The 18,275-nt window shown below is 39.4% G+C and overlaps 1 protein-coding gene across 1 annotated transcript in view; it reads left to right on the forward strand.

The window, feature by feature from the left end:
* Positions 1-18,275, forward strand: part of afap1l2 (actin filament associated protein 1-like 2) — a 163,723-nt gene that overhangs the window by 72,587 nt on the left and 72,861 nt on the right. The window contains exons 2-3 of the mRNA XM_068002171.1: positions 9,182-9,310; positions 17,820-17,900. Coding sequence (XP_067858272.1) covers positions 9,182-9,310; positions 17,820-17,900 — 210 coding nt within the window. The remainder of the gene's footprint in view (positions 1-9,181; positions 9,311-17,819; positions 17,901-18,275) is intronic.

Consider the following 18,275-nt stretch of genomic DNA (forward strand, 5'->3'; position numbering starts at 1 on the left):
TTTTAAATTCTAATCATTATCTAGATTGTGAAGGCACAAGTTAAAAAAGCTGGCAGCATGTAGTTAAGACATTCAATTTCAGTCTCTTGTGGTTCTTGTTTCAAATCCCAACCGCATCTGATGCTTGAATCTACCATCAACACCTGTGGTTGATATTACACATTCTCAGACAGGATGGTGGTATTGATGCTCTCGTGAAGTTGAGGGTCTTATTTGTTTTGGGGTAGGGGTTGTAAAATGAACCACGCTGAGATGTGTCTTAACATGTAGCAAGCTTGTCTTTTTCTGTGGAACATGAAACAGTATTAGTAAAATAAGTCTTGGAGTATGTGCCTTCCGTCGCAAATGAGGAATGTTGTGTGCAGATTAGATTGAGCATTAAAGAAGAAATAAATAGGGGCAAATAAAAGTAATAAATGCAATTAGCTGCATGATGGATGTCTGGATACAGTAAGGCTATTGTCAATCTAGGTAGTTATATGTAGTCACTTTTTAGGGATTGGATAAAATTGCATATTAAAGAAATTAACTTCAGCGATGTAAAGGGCAGTTCAAATCCTCTTTTCTCTACTGTTTGTAGAAAATTTAGGAATTTTCAGGGTCTTGAGAGGGCAAGTGAACAAAAGATGTGTCTTAGTAGCAAGAGAAAGAGGACTTAACTGTGGCCATGGCCAGATCTGAGTAGGCTGCTTCGATAGTTCTACGAACACTACTTCCATTCATGGGTTAGCCTTGCGCACCCAAGAAATCTGAACTTTCCCTTAACTGCATTGGAAACTACAAAAAACGTTTGAATTGTTTCAAAGAAACAAGTATTATTTTTCCAAGTATTGGAAAATACTGCTTTAGTTTTTTAAAAAAATTGCACTGCTCAGCTTGCTGATGAAGCACCAAAGTTCTTTAAAATAATTAGAATCTCGGGGGTATAAAGATATATATTCAAGATTGTAATTTTATTACAGCTGTTTCCAGTGGATGCCCAGCAATGTGCTTGTAATCACTGTAATTTTGGGCATTAAGCTTCATAATAAACTCATTGTTCAATGCCTTTTCTGTGGATGTTATCTGGCAGGGAATAAAAAGCCCCTTTGCCTTAGCAATTATTGCTAATTTGCATTTTAGACTTGAAATAATGTTCACCAATAAGACGAAATAATTAATACAGGAGATGCTCATAAACCTTTTTCAAAAACAAAAGCTTTATTCCATCTCTTTAAAGAATATTGTATTACCCTCATCTGTCACTGGGTGTAACTGCTGTATAACCAACAAGAGTTGGCAAGTGAACTTGCATCTGTAACACTGAGGATTTGTTCAGTTCGCCTGGAAATTCGTGTTGTTAAATTTTGACTCAGTAATTAAACTCCACTTTTATTTGTCAAATATTACCATTAGTGAAGTACTGTCTAATGTCAGACATGCTTCCAATAATTCTTTTATTGTTACAGAAATTTGATGTACATATTTGTAGTTCCCCTCCTTCTCTCACTCATTGAATGAAGAAGCATTCATCTATTTAAAATCCACATTGCACATGGACAGGAAAACTGCAAGAATACTAATAGAAAACTAATCATATGCAAATGAACTTTGAATGACGAGCGGATAACAACTAACACTCATTTTCCAGACGGCTACTCATTTTTTCCAGCGCTCTGTTTTGAGGATCCAAATTCACTCTGATAAATAAAAGGAGATCTGCTGGTATTAGTAATCTTTGCATTGTTCCTGTAGAATTAAATCTTTTTGGGGACTTGGCACTGCACTGAGTTAGATACTGACCTTTCACTGCTGGGATCTGCATTCAAATCCAGCCTAGACTGATGGGTTGAAAGTCTGCTTTGTCAGCTGGCTGTAAGGATACTATGTGAAATTAGTTTGGGGAGTCTCGATCCATTTCCATGGGCTAACTGTACAAAACTGACCCTAATTTGGCACTAATTGGAATTGTTACGCAGGCCTAAGGACAGTTGTCATAGGAAATGGACAAAAGTGCCATGCTGGTGTGGTAGGAGTTCTGTCCTGAGTTTGGGATTGAAGTATGTAGTTGGGAGTGCCTGGAAACTCATGTGGGAGGGCTTGATGCTGACACTGGTAGACGTCTGACATGGAACATGGCTTGCATTTTAGACTTGAAATAATGTTCGCCAATATAATGAAAGAATCAGTACAAGAGACACTCGTAAATCTTTTTTGTAACAAGCTTTATTCCATTAGTTTTATTACCCTCATCAGTCACTGGGTGTAACTGCTGTATAATGAACAAGAATTGGTGAGTGAAACACTAAGGATTTGTTCGGTGTTAAAGTGCCTGGACATTAATCTTGTTTTATTTTGACCATTGCAATAGGTAAACTCTCCAGTTTTATTTGACAAATTCCCCAGTATTGCCATCCCTAACCATGAAGAACACAAGAAAAAAAAATAAACCTTTCCTTTCAGCACAAAATGCATATGAATTAAACTATGAAATAAAGTGGGAAATGCAACAGATCAAGGATTGAACAATAATTTCAGACTCCTGAGGCCGGGTGGGGGAAGTAATTTTCACTCCAGGCACAGGCGGAAAACTGGAGGTTGTGGACTGACCGCTCATTATATACCCCGCCCGATTTTCCTTAAAGGAGTAACGTACGACCAAGGTGCTACTGCCAGTTTTCCATCTAGGCACAAAGTGGAAAATGACTGTCTTCCCCCCCAGTATCATTCATTTGCTTTAAAGAGCGAAATAGAGAATGTATTTTTAAGGGTAAATTGTAATAATTCGCCCGCCCAGATTGCACATCAGGAATTCTGGCAGGGAGGTCAGCGGAACCAGCAGGATTTTTCGTCTGTTAATTTCAATGGCCAGAAAACCCTTCAGGGCCCACTGACCTCCACATCCAAAATCCTGACATGCACGGCTTCCATGTGAAGCTTCACGCCAGGACGGGGAATCGTCCTGAACTGGTTCATATACTTTTACTGGTACCAGACATTCAATTTTGCTTTGACTTGCTCAAATTAATTTCCAAGTATTTTAGTCCAAGCTACTAACACCAAATTAAAAACAAATACCATTTATTTGGTGGTTTAAATTTTTGGTTTAAAAACTTGCAAGTATGTCAGTTATTTGTTCATTTCATGTTACAAAATGTCGTTGACTAGCAATTACAAGACAGTGAGAGGTCACGGAGTATGGTAACGAAAGTAACTTCATAAGAATTCTGTCTCCAGTCTGAGAAGAATTGACCTTTGTTCAAAGATTAATGTTTATGTATGTAACTCTCTGGCATCAAGTCTTTCAAGCCCAGTTAAAGATTTCCATGTGATTGCTGAAATAGGCTTGTCAGGAGCCAATATGATATGTACTGTAGTTCTGCGCTCACAGTTACAACTGCAGTCCAACTTTCTTTTGAGCTGATGAAAGCTTTCAGTAAAGTTGCTTGACCTCTAACTGACCTGTAATTTTGTACTGCAAAGTAACCTAAAATTTCTGCTGTGTAGTCACACCCTTTAGAAGCTTAATCAAGGGTATACCCCAAGGATAAGCATTTAGATCTGGAGGATCCAAAATTTTAAATTTGAATTAGAAATGGCTGGAACTGGGAGCACCTCCAGGGCTTTGATTCATACCCACCACTAAACTCTCACGGGGATTGGAGGTGTACACCACACATGTTAGACCGCGAATGAATTGGACACAGATGCCTCCACTAGACTGCAAAGGAAATGAACATCGAAGTACTAACCCACCTTGAAAAATAGACACAGTCCACTAAACCACAATTGGAGCCCGGCTGCAAAGTGGACCTCGACACAAGGTGCATGTTTGCAGCCAATTTAGCCTTCAAGTGTGGCTGGTCATCTGCAGCATGGTCTCCGCGGCTCAACAATAGCCTTCACTGCAGCCAAATACAATAATCCATTACAACGAACAGAATTTAGAATTGACCAACGCTCAAAAGCCACCTTGTTACATGTAGAATATCAAGCACTCTCATTGGCTGGTCTGGCACTTTTGCTGAGCTGATACATATTTTGGAGGGTTAAACATGTCTGTTTCTTGTACCTCATGTACACTTAATTCAGCATGGATTTGGGATATAGCCAAATTGATAACAATCAACTTTCTTACCATAAAGGGTGCATTTTGCTTTTAGAAATTGGGGTGTTAATCTCGTGTTTTATTTATTTAACGGTGACAAGTAGAAGTGATAATTACATCCATTTTCCACTGGGCTTGTTTGTTCTACAGGATTTCATTACTTTTGCCAGCCAAACCCTGGCCACTGAAAGTTCACCTGCAATAGGGCTCATTTCATGCCTCACAAATGAGTTAACAGCCCCTTAACTATTTAGAAAACAACCAAGAATGTAAATTCAGCTGCAGCAAATGAGAAATTGTAGGAAATTAAGCAGTGCATTGTATATCCCAATTTGCTGACATGGCCATTTCCCTGATTTGAAAGACTGATTCATAGAATCATATCGTTATACGGTAAATATTCAGAGGATCTGCTCCTGATGCAGAGTCTCGCTCGACCGGAGCACAGATCACAGAATCAGGCAGAGGTCAACAGGCTACCAATTTTATTGGTTGTAAAATCCATGCCTGTAGCTGAGTGTCTGAAAATGTATCCCCACAATCAGATTATTTAATTCATATGTGTAATCAACCATTGAATTTAAAAATCAGAAACAAAGAGTAAACTGCAATTAAGTTTTAAAAAGTGTCTGCATTGTCCATTTATGTATTTTCTATTGAAAACTAATATATATTTATAATAATTTTATAAACAACCCAGGTCAGCTCTAGTTCTTAAAGCTCAGTTCGAAATAAGTAAAATAAAAATTGTATTACAACTTCTAACTCCAACATTCTCCTCACACCTCCCTGATAACCTCGTCACCGCCTCCCCCCCCCTCCCCCCCCCCCCGGCCTTTAGTTCCTCCCTGGTTGCTTTTGTTTCCTCCAGTCAAAAAACGCTGCATATTAGAGTTCATTAACAAGATATGGACAGGTCAGAACAATAGCAGGTTATTCAAAAATAATGTGACCAATTTCACTCCCTTTTTTGGCAGGACAGAAAACAAGAAATAAAGTGGAAAAATGGAATGCACTGGAAGTTTCAGCTTATCCCTGATTTCTGTCAGCTTTTAGCCCCGGCCTTTAGTGCTATTGCCTTTAAACAACAGGAGGAAACCTGCACTATACACTTCAAGATTTTTAACAAGGCATTCAGTGCAGTAAACGAACATTTTAAGGAGATTTTGCATTTATTTGGGACTGTTGGTTCTGAAACTGCTAATATTGCAGTTGTATCCTGCCACATAAATGTTACTGGAGCTAAATTGTATAACTTAAACGTCATTTGCTACACTAGAAAGTTTGAATAATGCTATATCTCCTCTTTAATGTTTTGTCTTAAATTTGTGGCATGACATCAGGGAGGCTTTAGTGCATGTTCTAGTCAATTGCCCAATTATTTTCATGTAATTGTTTTTTAAAAAAACTTTCCCTTGCTAGGAAAAGCATTTAGAAAAGTAACACTGCAGCCTCTTTAACCATTTGACCAGATTTCTAATGTTCATTTGAAGGAGAGTATGAAAGATTAGATGTACTTTTTGAAGGAGGTCTCCCTCTTTTTAAGGTTTTGTTTTCTTCCTCATTTGGGTCTCTTTATAGCATGCAACATCCAAGGCCAGGAATGTAGATGGGTGGCTTGGTCTAGAGTAACAAAAGTCAACTAACTACAAAGAGTCAGCATCCTCTAGGGAAGAAAGGGAGAGATCTGCAACAATGCACATTGTCTAGTGTGTAATTTTACATTATTGGATTATTAGTGAAGCATGAAATGAAGGATGATTACTCACTTCACTTGTCCATCAGTGTGTATGTTACTATTGTTCAGGCTGATAATAGTTGTAATATTCCTACTTTGAATCTGGGACTATTAGAAATGAAAAATTGCTATTAAATTTGTGTCCAAGCTCCTTTGATAACTCAGTGGCATTGTCCAATGTAGCATTGAGCCATACAGACCAGGAGGATTCCAAATCCTATTCCTGACTGTTGCAAGTAAACTGATCTTAAAAAGGATGGTGAAGAAACATTACAATTGGTCTCAGCTCACTGGGTTAAAGAGAAAAATAATCAAGATTAAGGAATAAAATAAACTAAGTAAGGTAGCAGACATTCTACGTGATCACAGAACTATAACTGTATAGACAGTTTCCTAGAAGTAAAGGGAATTAGGGGTTATGGGGAGCGGGCAGGAAATTGGACATGAAGCTGAGTTCGGATCGGTCAATGCCCTGTGGGTGGCGGAGAGGGCCCAGGGGCTATGTGGCCGGGTCCTGCTCCGACTTCTTGTGTTCTTTAGATTTGTGGTTGGGATCAGATCAGCCATGATCTTATTGAATGGCGGAGCAGGCTCGAGGGGCCGATTGGCCTACTCCTGCTCCAATTTCTTATGTTCTTATGTTCTTATAAGGTGTATCATAAAACTATGAATGGGTACCAAAATGATTACCATCTAAATTCTTGTCTAATTTTCTTCGTATATTTGAAAGAAAGACTTGCATTTCTATAATACCTTTCATAACCTCAGGACATCCCAAAGCGCTTTACAGTCAGTGAAGTACTTTTGAAGTGTAGTCACTGTGGTAATGTAGGCACCAAAGCAGCTAATTTGCACACAGCAAGCTCCCACAAACAGCAATGAAGTAATGACCAGATATTCTGTTTTAGTGATGTTGGTTGAGGGATAAATAGGGTACTATACAGCTTCATAACTATGCTATTTTGGTAGTACTGAAATGGTGGATGGGATGACATTTAGGTGACTTGATTTATCTTGAGGATAAGATTTCATCTGTATCTGTAAGTAAAAGGAACCATCTGCATTAAAGTAATTGACTCCTATCTGTTTGTCCAAGAGCTGGCTTTTTAATACATAAATTACTGTATGATGTGATTTCTGGCACATCGTAATGCCCGAGCCACAATTTTCCCATCTGTACTTTGGTGGAGAAGGTTCACACAACATTAATTAATCAAGCACCATTGCTCCCTTATCTTTTCAAAATTGATTATTACAAGAAATGATGAGAATGTGTTAACAGACTCTTGTTCCATTGGGGACAGTTCTTTTATTTCAATTTTGCTTCTAAAAATTAGAAAAATATAATTGGTGCATTGTTCTGTAACCATCACAGTAAGACATTTGCAGATGGCTATAAAAAATATTTTAAAAACTTTAATCTAACCCACATTTTTTATTCAAAGTGGCTGAATGCAAGTTTCTTGTACCAACACTAAAGCATTTAGAAAATGCCAAGATTTTGAAGCCAACAAAAAAAATTGATTTTGTGCCTACAGTGGGTGTAATAACACATTTAGTGCCAACACAAAAACATAAAATGACTCCCTTAAGGTGCAAGTAACATCATCTGGAGTGTACGTTGGATAGAGTTCTTTATTCAGCAGAAATTGGCTTGGTTACGCGGTGATGAAAATACTTGCTCCTAATTGATGATTTCTTTCAGTTTTTGATGGGGCACCTCATAGATAATGAACATGATAAAATAAATGTCAAATTAATCTGTCCATCACTCATTCCCATGCATGACATGTGTCAGTTGAACATGGAAAGGCAATATTAGTTGAAGAGGTCAAATGCACAGAGGCTAACATGACTCAATGGAAGGATTGAGAATTATAAAAAAGGGTGAAAAATAATACTGACCAAATGCACTGGGAAGTAGGATTTAAATGTTTGGAAAAAAAGATCAGTTCATTCAAATGACATTTTTATTTATTTTTTTCCATTAACTCTTAACTACAGCCAGCAATCACATTTGGAAAGGTCCAGTTGCTATTTTATATACAGTACTAGTCACTAACTGAGTAATGTCATAGGTCCCCATAAGAATTGTACCTATTTTTCCACAGTCAAGACTGGTGCTGTTACACATGAATATCTGAATGCAAATACATTATGAGCATCATAAATAAACATTTGGATGTTTGATACAAAACAAATGCTTAGTGAGTGTTCAAAAAAGCACTCCCCCAAAACAAACTTCCCCAATATAGGCTTGTAACCCTTTCATTTTCCCTTTCAAGAAGGAGAAGACCTTACAACATAGCCAGGTCAAGACAATGGAAATGTCCCCACACACACGAGGCACTGTTAGGAATCATGGTGTTTGCCAGTATTTCACCTCAGTGCCACAGTATGTTTCAGGATACAATTAATTTCAATTCACAAGTGCAGTAATTTTTATTATGAAGGCAGATGTGATCCCCATTTTGCGTGCAGCAAGATCCCACAAACACAGAAGAGATGAATGACCAATGAATCCGTAATCAGTGATGAGGTAGGATAGCAGGAGAAATCCCTCCTCTTTAAACAATGTCGAGGGATCTTTAACACCCACCTGAACCACAAGGTTTAGATTATGGTGCTGAAGACCTGGTGTGGGGCTTGAACCAACAATCTCCTGGCTCAGAGATGAGAATGTTACCAAATGCACTAAGCTAGCACCAACATAGGGGGAATGCACAACATGTCTAAGTAGATCATTTTTTAGATTAGAAGTTGTCATACATACAGGATGTTGTATATAATGCAGACATACACAGGGTAACCTTACTTGTCACAGTATTACTGACAATTCAATTAAATGGCTGGCTGCTTCAATACAACACATTTAGTGATAGAACTTTTAATTGAGTTGTACAACATTATGAGGGGCCTAAATAGAGTGGATAGGAAGGACCTATTTCCCCTGGCGGAGGGGTCAATAACCAGGGGCATAGATCTAAAGTGATTGGTAGAAGGATTAGAGCGGAAATGAGGAAAAAAAATTTCACCCAGAGGGTGGTGGGGGTCTGGAACTCACTGCCTGAGAGGGTGGTCAAGGCAGAAACCCTCAACTCATTTAAAAAATATCTGGATGTGCACCTGAAGAGCCGTGACCTGCAGGGCTACGGACAAAATGCGGGAAAGTGGGATTAGGCTGGGTGGCTCGTTTCTCAGCCGGTGTGGACATGATGGGCTGAATGGCCTCCTTCTGTTCCGTAAATTTTCTATGATTCTATGAATATGAATGTTGTAGAACTTCCATTTCTTAATTGTAGCAACTTTGCCTGAAGTAGGTTATTTTGACCTTACTTTTTACTTCTTTCTTACAGCACTGGATCAGCTGCTTGCAGAACTTGAGACATTTTTGAAGTTACTTGATAATGAAAACCTCAGTCTCACCGCATTAGCGAAAAAATGTGTCTTATCAGATCTACTTCACAACATCATCAGTTCTTCAGGTCAGTATAGCTCTGGTTTGAATAATTTTGTTATAGGAAATTAGGTGGCACTAAATTTCAGAACACCTTAATCCACAGCTACCTGATGGGTAAAGGCACTGAGTGACATATCACAAAGTCATTCAGACCAGAAGATTCAGGTTAGATTCCTAGGCTGTGCTGTGTTAGCTGACTGTAGTCGGGATGGCAGGGTAAGATGCTACAATTGAACTCCGCACCCCCAGGCTAGGAAGAGCAAAATCAGCCAGCATTCCTGTTCCTAACCATCTAATGGTCTCTGTTGGAAAGTGCACAGATGTGGGCAGAGGTTTGAGAGCAGGCTGTGATGACCTCGACAGTTGAATATCCTGCTGACACTCTCTGAACTCCACATGAAGAAAGGCTTCTTGGGCGAGGTACAGGAGGGTTGGCAATGCCTTTATCCCTGCATGAATCAAGAGGAGAACATTGCAAGAATGAGTTCATCCCTTAGCCAAAAGGTCAATGGGCCATAGGGGCTGTGGCAGGGTATCTAACAGCACTTGCTATTAGTTAGACTTGCCCTTGTACATTTAGGTTTTAAAAATTTTTGCATGGCAAGTTGCTGAATGTGTGAGGTGATAACATCACTGCAAGGGAAACAGGGCATCTGGGATCTGAGTGGACAGGGCAAGCAACTGTGTATCTCCTTAACCAATCAGTGAAATTAACAGTGCAAAGACTGAGAAGGAAGTGTAAGTTAGAATGAATGAATTCAATGTCACATCAGGTACAGAAAGAGAAATAAAGAGAGGGAAAGAAAGATTGGATAAAGAGAAAGAGAAAAAAGAGACAGAAAGGAAAAGTTTTTTAAAAATTTAATTTAAAAGTTTACATTTTTAAAATCTCCAACAACAATTAAAATCTGAAGGAATGAGACTCCACACACGTAATAGCTAATTTTCAATACCAGAGAGATTACTGGCAGTAATTAACACTTATCACATCGTTAAAAGGGTGCTTATACTGAAATGGACAGGACTTAACTTTCTGGGGTGAGTTTAGTTTGCACCTACTGTGTAAATACTGCAACTTCATGCCGTTCGATGCATTTCAAGGGTGAGGCAGACGGCAAAATGCTGTCTTCGCAAAGCCAACAGCGGACGACGCGTCTTGGACAGCAACTTTTGGATTTCTGCGTTTAATTGAGCATCTGCCCTCGCCGGAAGTTGCTGTACCATTTCCCATAAATAACGGCGAGCGCCATTAGCCTCACAGTTAGTTTGACAGCAAATTATGGCCTATTGTCCCTTGCTTGTGCAACAGCTGTCAAAGATCCTCCTATCTGTGTAATTGGTGCTTCGTTACAGGATTTTATACATGCTGGATATTGAAGTGGTCACGAATCACCAAATTGGCTCTTGTGAAACTCCCTAAGAATATCTTTTTGAGGTTGATAAATATCTGGTACAGCTCCTTCTCTTGCATTCAGGTGAACTCTTCAGCTATGGATTGCAAAGGAAATAAAAATAGAAAATGCTGGAAATGCACAGCAGGTCAGTCAACATTTGAAAAAGAAAGATAGGTTAATGTTTCGGATGGGATATGGGAAAGTGCTCTGCAATATTAGTTGAAAATCAGATTATTTTTATGTCATCTACTATTTTATGTGGATTCAGATGAATGCAGAATTCCAGTATTATGTTGCTAATGTGGAAAATAAGATTCTCCCATCTTTCATTACTGTCCTGTTTAGAGATGGAGACAATTGGTGACTGAGTCCAAAGTTTCAGAAACTTCTATCAGATGTCAAGCATGCAGTCAATTGGTGCCACTTTCCGTAATGGTCTAGTTCACCTGGTATTTTGCTCTACACCAGATTTGATATCACATATCACCTCGTTTAGTAATGAGGAAAAGAGTCCTGCTCTAATACTGTGTTGCTAATCAAGCACATCTAAATTAACAGTAAAGATAAATGCAGTTGAAGGGATAGCCAGAAATTTTTTTTTAAGGAAAATATTATTATGTAAAATAGATATTTAACTAAGACTAAACTTGAACAATACCAAGAAAGACAAGTTCCACACATTTTGCTCTGTCTGACTGTGTCTTTGAGTTATGATAGAGTGTATGATCACACATATCTCCAAACACCTCCTTTCTTCTTGGCAGTTAACTACCTATCATATCAGCATGTGGACAAATCCTTTTCAATGTCCTCTGTCCATCATGAAGCGCCTTCCTTACTGCTTGCCAGCGCATCACCAGTTATAACAATGCATGTATTCCCACCTGTATCATATCCAAACCACATAAACCTTTTAATGCCCAGTGTTGCTGCCGTGTGATTTTTGCAGTCCTTTATTGCTCTTCAGACTAAGGACACTTTGTAAGACATCAATTCTGTTGACATGCATATCAGATGTAAACAAATAATGCTCTGACTTATATAATTATGAGCTAGGGATGAGCAGCCAATCTTTGATATGTCTTAGTTTAACACTGATATGAAATAAACATACCCTGTATCTACACTGGGGCTGGAAAATGCTTTAAATTTACTCACAGCATGATGGGGAGGGATTTCTTGAATTGAACTTGGTTAACTTAACAAATCAAATCTTATTAATTTAAACAGGGGAATAGAATTTTAAAAAGAAATTAAGTGCACCTTTGATATAATCAACGAGCTAGTCAGTGGGATCGGGAAGAGCTCCAACAAGGCACAAAAGATCAGTTGTAGCAATAAAACCTTAATGAAAGAAACCAGGAAGAATTAGAACTGTGGGGAGAAACCTGCTGATGTTACTTACAAGTTGGTGAGTTACATTGTTTTACTTCTCAAAGCTGTTAAGTAAGTTGCCCCAACAAGGTAAAGGATAATTATGTTGGGAAAGATGGAATATTTGCAGGGATGGCAGTGAACAGATACAGCATAAAACATGCGTCAGTAATGTTGCTTGGTTTTTCTATATCGCTCGGTCATTATAACTCAAACATTACTTCACACAAAGTTCAACACGATAATGTCATTCTCCATACTGCAACTCATCGACCTTCAAAGGTCAGACCAAATCCTCACTCAGTATGTGCATCAAGTCCACCCCAAATTCTTTTAACAATAAATCAATGAACGCTTAGTGCATATTTCTTAGTGTAGCATTGCCTTTTTGTTGTCTGATTCAGTAGGTTAATTGAGATCCTTTTTGTTTATAATATTGTTACTAGTTTGAAACCAATTAGATTTTAAAGCAATATGGGACCAGTGGTCTATCGTTGTGCAGTCAGCTTGCATTAGTCTCTGGAAAAAGAAAATGGAGATCTTTTCATCAGTTAACTTTTAAGGTTAAAGTAATCATTTTGCAGCTGAATAGAACAGTGTGGGAGAGAGGACAATCTCTGGAGAACCCCTGCCAAATATTAGGATCCTATTTCAAAGTAGGTTGGTGGGTCTGAGTGTAGTTCCAAAATGGCATCATACCTTCAAAAGCAGATAAATGCAACCTGATATTTGTGAATTTAACAGCAGGACCTCATTAGAAATTTTTTTACTCCGTTTCCCGCCTGGCAGCCGGCCAGATTGAAAGACTGGCCAGCTGTCAGGTGGGAAAGCCTGCCGTACAAGGCCGCAGCTGCAGCCTGCTGGGGACGGTCCCCGGCAATCGAGAAGATTGGGGGGTCGGTGAGTGGGGGCTGGGAGCACGGCAGCAAGGAGGGAGTGAGGGTAACATCGCGGTGGGGCGGGGGGAAGAGATCACAGTGGGGAGAGATCTCGGGGGGGAGTCGGCATATAGCAGGGAGGTAAGATTGTGGGAGGGGCGGTCAGCGAATCGCAGGATGGGAGAGAGATCACGAAAGAAGATGTGCTTCAGTGGCCAGGGGAAGCACCCCACTCAAGGGCTCAATTGTGTGGCTACACTATAGTGCACTACACAGAGTGCGGTGTGGTCTCTTGAGGCAACAAGGGGGCAAGCCATACTAAATTTAGTAATGAGTAATGAACCAGATTTAGTTAACGGCTTAACTGTGCGTGAACATCTATCCAATAGTGATCATAACATGATCGAGTTCAATGTAGTGTTTGAAAGGGAAAAAAGTGAATCAGCTGCTAAGATTCTAGACTTGGGCAAGGCCGACTTCAATGGGATGAGACAGAGACTGTCCACAGTAAACTGGGCAAATCTGTTAATGGGTATAACGACTGATGATCAGTGGGAAATGTTTAAAGAAACATTTAACGTGATACAGAATCAGTTTATACCCCTGAGGGGCAAGAACTCTACTTGCCAAAAAAAACAGCCATGGACAACTAAAGAGGTAAGGAACAGTATAAGACATAAGGAAAGGGCATACAAAAAGGCAAAAAATGGCACAGATCCTGACGAATGGGAAAGATACAAAGATCAACAAAGGGTCACATAACAGATAGTAAGAGCTACAAAAAGAGAGTATGAAAAGAAACTCACAAGGGATATCAAAACCAATATGAAGAAATTTTATAGTTACATTAGGAAAAAGAGGGTGGTCAGGAGCAGTGTTGGCCCCTTAAAAACTGAAAGTGGGGATATTGTCATTGACAATGGGGAAATGGCAGACATGTTGAACAATTACTTTGCGTCAGTATTTACAGTCGAAAAAGAGGATAGCATGCCAAAAATCCCAAGAAAACTAATATTGAATCGGGGACAGGAACTCGATAAAATTAACATAAGTAAAGCAACATTAATGAAGAAAATAATAGCACTAAAGAGTGACAAATCCCCAGGACCAGATGGTTTCCATCCCAGGGTTTTAAAGGAAGTAGGTGAGCACATTGTGGATGCCCTAACAATAATCTTTCAAAGTTCTCTAGATTCAGGAACTGTCTGTCTAGATTGGAAAATTGCACATGTCACTCCGCTTTTTAAGAAAGGAGAGAGACGGAAACTGGGAAATGAGAGACCAGTTAGCCTAACATCTGTTGTGGGGAAAATGCTGGAGTCCATAATTAAGGATAGGATGACTGAACGCCTCGAGAGTTTTCAGTTAATCAGAGAGAGCCAGCATGTATTTGTGAAAGGTAGGTCGTGCCTGACAAACCTGATTGAATTTTTTGAAGAGGTGACTAAAGTAGTGGGCAGGGGAATGTCAATGGATGTTATTTATATGGACTTCCAGAAGGCATTTGATAAGGTCCCACATAAGAGACTGTTAGCTAAGATAGAAGCCCATGGAATCGGGGGAAAAGTACGGACTTGGTTAGGAAGTTAGCTGAGCGAAAGGCGACAGAGAGTAGGGATAATGGGTAGGTACTCGCATTGGCAGGATGTGACTAGTGGAGTCCCGCAGGGATCTGTCTTGGGGCCTCAATTATTCACAATATTTATGAACGACTTAGATGAAGGCATAGAAAGTCTCATATCTAAGTTTGCCGATGACACAAAGATTGGTGGCATTGTAAGCAGTGTAGATGAAAACATAAAATTACAAAGCGATATTGATAGATTAGGTGAATGGGCAAAACTGTGGCAAATGGAATTCAGTGTAGTCAATTGTGAGGTCATCCACTTTGGATCAAAAAAGGATAGAACAGGGTACTTTCTAAATGGTAAAAAGTTAAAAACAGTGGATGTCCAAAGGGACTTAGGGGTTCAGGTACATAGATCATTGAAGTGTCATGAACAGGTGCAGAAAATAATCAAGAAGGCTAATGGAATGCTGGCCTTTATATCTAGAGGACTAGAGTACAAGGGGGCAGAAGTTATGCTGCAGCTATACAAAACCCTGGTCAGACCGCACCTGGAGTACTGTGAGCAGTTCTGGGCACCGCACTTTCGGAAGGACATATTGGCCTTGGAGGGAGTGCAGCGTCGGTTTACTAGAATGATACCAGGACTTCAAGGGTTAAGTTACGAGAGAGATTACACAAATTGGGGTTGTATTCTCTAGAGTTTCAAAGGTTAAGGGGTGATCTGATCGAAGTTTGTAAGATATTAAGGGGAACAGATAGGGTGGATAGAGAGAAACTATTTCTGCTGGTTGGGGATTTTAGGAGTGGGGGCACAGTCTAAAAATTAGAGGCAGACCTTTCAGGAGTGAGATTAGAAAACATTTCTACACACAAAGGGTTGTAGAAGTTTGGAACTCTCTTCCGCAAATGGCAATTGATACTAGCTCAATTGCTAAATTTAAATCTGAGATAGATAGCTTTTTGGCAACCAAAGGTATTAAGGGATATGGGCCAAAGGCAGGTATATGGAGTTAGATCACAGATCAGCCATGATCTTATCAAATGGCGGAGCAGGCACGAGGGGCTGAATGGCCTACTCCTGTTCCTATGTTTCTATGTTCCTGGCCCACAGCAGTGCTGGAAAAAGCACTTATCGACTGGATCTGGCAGTTCTCGCCTCCCTTCAGCTGCCGGGTTTCCCGAGCCCGTGGAAACCCAACCCACAGCCTAAAATTCAAATGGCTGCCAAAATCTGAGGAACGCAGTCTCATTTAAAGATTATAATGATGGACCTGCCTCTCCAGTGCAGGTTACTCCATCGCTGTTAAACAGGAAGTAGGTGCATTTGTGGTGGGTTAGGGTTGGGTTTCACATTTTTAACAATTTAAACCCCGACTCCCTCCCGCCTGTCGTGGCAGGGGGGTTAAAATTCCCCCCAATGTGTCAGACATGGTTCCTCAATATAACACACAAACAATACATGGGTGAAAGATTTCTTCTGTGCTGTGTGTAAACTTATTGCCTTCATATAATTTATAAGTTGTGCTTCTCATCATGCCGCCCACGATGAGCTCCCAGTACCTGCTGTCCACCTCAGTCATACTGATCTCCTTGAGGGAAGAAGTGAGTGGGTCTCTTTAGGGTTGATGTGGCTCCAAGATGGCACACCAGGCAATGGAAATTCAGAATCAAGTCAAGTAAAGCACAGGTTTAAGATTTTTTTTTACACATAGCACACAGAGGAAATCTTCCCCATGGTGTCAGAAGTACTGAATAAAAAGTGAAAGTGGATTGGAAGAATAACAGTAAGTAGCTGATAAAATGTGCCTTGCAAAATAAAGTAAAATAAATATTGAAATGGATAAATTGCAAGCTCCTCCTTGCCTTTGGATGACTGTAAATTGGAAAAGGCTTAAATGGTGATTGAAGATGAATTTAGCAGCAATTATTGCACACTTTGCTAATACAAAATACTTTAACAAGTTAGATCTGTCCTCAAATTTCTGGAAACTGAAACTAAATGAAGTAAATTGTAAATCAAAAGCTTCAGCTGTTAAGAAACATGGGAAAACTGAATGGGGCTACTCATAAAAGAGCTTGTTCTGAAGTTCTCTGATCCTCAGAGAGCAAATAGATCACAGACAGGGCAGTGCTACACAAAAGTGTAGTTAGTGGCAACCCATTACTTATGCATCATGTTGACTAACTGATTCAGAGACAAGAGGGGTAAATTTTCTGCTTTTACATTCCCAATGCAGCACTTCACATGCTGGAAGCGCATATTAGAATGTCGAGGATAGCATGCCCATATGCAGCCTGCTTGAATTTTCATTCATTCTTTCCTAATGGAAAAGAAAACATGCAGGTGCACTATCACCAGCATCAATATTCTGATATGAGTTTCCAGTGTGTAATGCTCTGTGCTGGAAGTGCAAGAGTGGAAAATGTATCCCATGATATAGACAGATTGAGAAAAAAAGATTATTTTGTATAGTGGCTTATGACATCTGTCAGAAACATTTCAATTGCTTCACATAAATTAAGTACTTTTAATGTACAGTGAGTGTTGTGCAGGAAAATGTAGAAGCCATATTTGCACACCAGTATCCCACAAACAACACTGGGATGAATGACCAGTGTTAGCTGAGGGAGGAATGTTGGTCAGGAGACCAGGAGAACTTTTGCAAATAGTGCTTTGGGATCTTTCTGCACATCAGCCTAGTTTATGTTCTGGTGTGTTGCTTGAACCCACAATCTTCTGACTAAGAGGGAAGAATGCTACCAACTGATTTCAGAGAGCAATGAAAAATTCAGCTGATGCATCACATGCAGAAGCAGGGCAGGGCTGCCACAAAAGTATGATGATTAGTGGCAATCCATTGCCTATGTGTCATGTTCGTTGACTGGTGCAGAGATTTCAAATCATGCTGTTCGGAAATTGCTAAGGAATACATTGTGAAGGGTTCTACCAGTTTGGGCATGGCCATACCTTGATGTTGAAATGGACCACAACTGGTAATTGCTTTGTTTATGAAATCTTTGTAAGATTGTCCTTTGCACGTACAAGGACTGATGATCAGACTACAGAGGTTCTTTAACTTTACGTACAAAGCAAAATATGCCCTTAGGTAAATTGGGTGGAGTCCATAATAGAAATAAGTATATAATCAGTTGGAATGAGCAAGCCTGATAGGTCGAATGGTCTTTTGTCCTTCCAACTTTTCTGGTGTTCTTATACTGCAGTTATTAGATATTATTTATTCTTCATTTACATTTAAAAATATATATTTCCCATTTGAAACAAAAACTAGAATTTATTACTTGTGCTTTAATTTGCAGCTGGAGAGGAGGAGTATATTTATATGAACAAGGTTCTACTTGAAGAAACAATTGCAGCTGAGAAGAAAGCATCAGAGAAAGGTAAGTAGACCACTGGAGATATTGACCTGTGTGTTTCACTATGAAAAGATTTTTGTATTTACGGTTTGGTATTTGTATTCCTTTGGAAGGTTGTCTTCATTATCAAAATATTTTAGGCATTGTGGCATTAAAACTGACCCATTAGCTGATTGAGGCCATAGAGCAGATCTACCAGCTGTAAAGGAGACTTCAGAAAGATACTGCATTATGTTGATTCGATCACAAATTTGAGTCAATCTGCTACAACCAGAGATATATTTATGTTTCACAGTGAATAAAGAATTGTACTGTCAGTTACCATTCATGTATATTATAAGCTTGACAGCAAAATCCCAACGCAAGTTAAGCTTATAACATATAAGACTGTCTGAACTG

Source organism: Heptranchias perlo, chromosome 21, assembly GCF_035084215.1.
Source record: "Heptranchias perlo isolate sHepPer1 chromosome 21, sHepPer1.hap1, whole genome shotgun sequence".
NCBI classification, from domain to species: Eukaryota; Metazoa; Chordata; class Chondrichthyes; order Hexanchiformes; family Hexanchidae; genus Heptranchias; species Heptranchias perlo.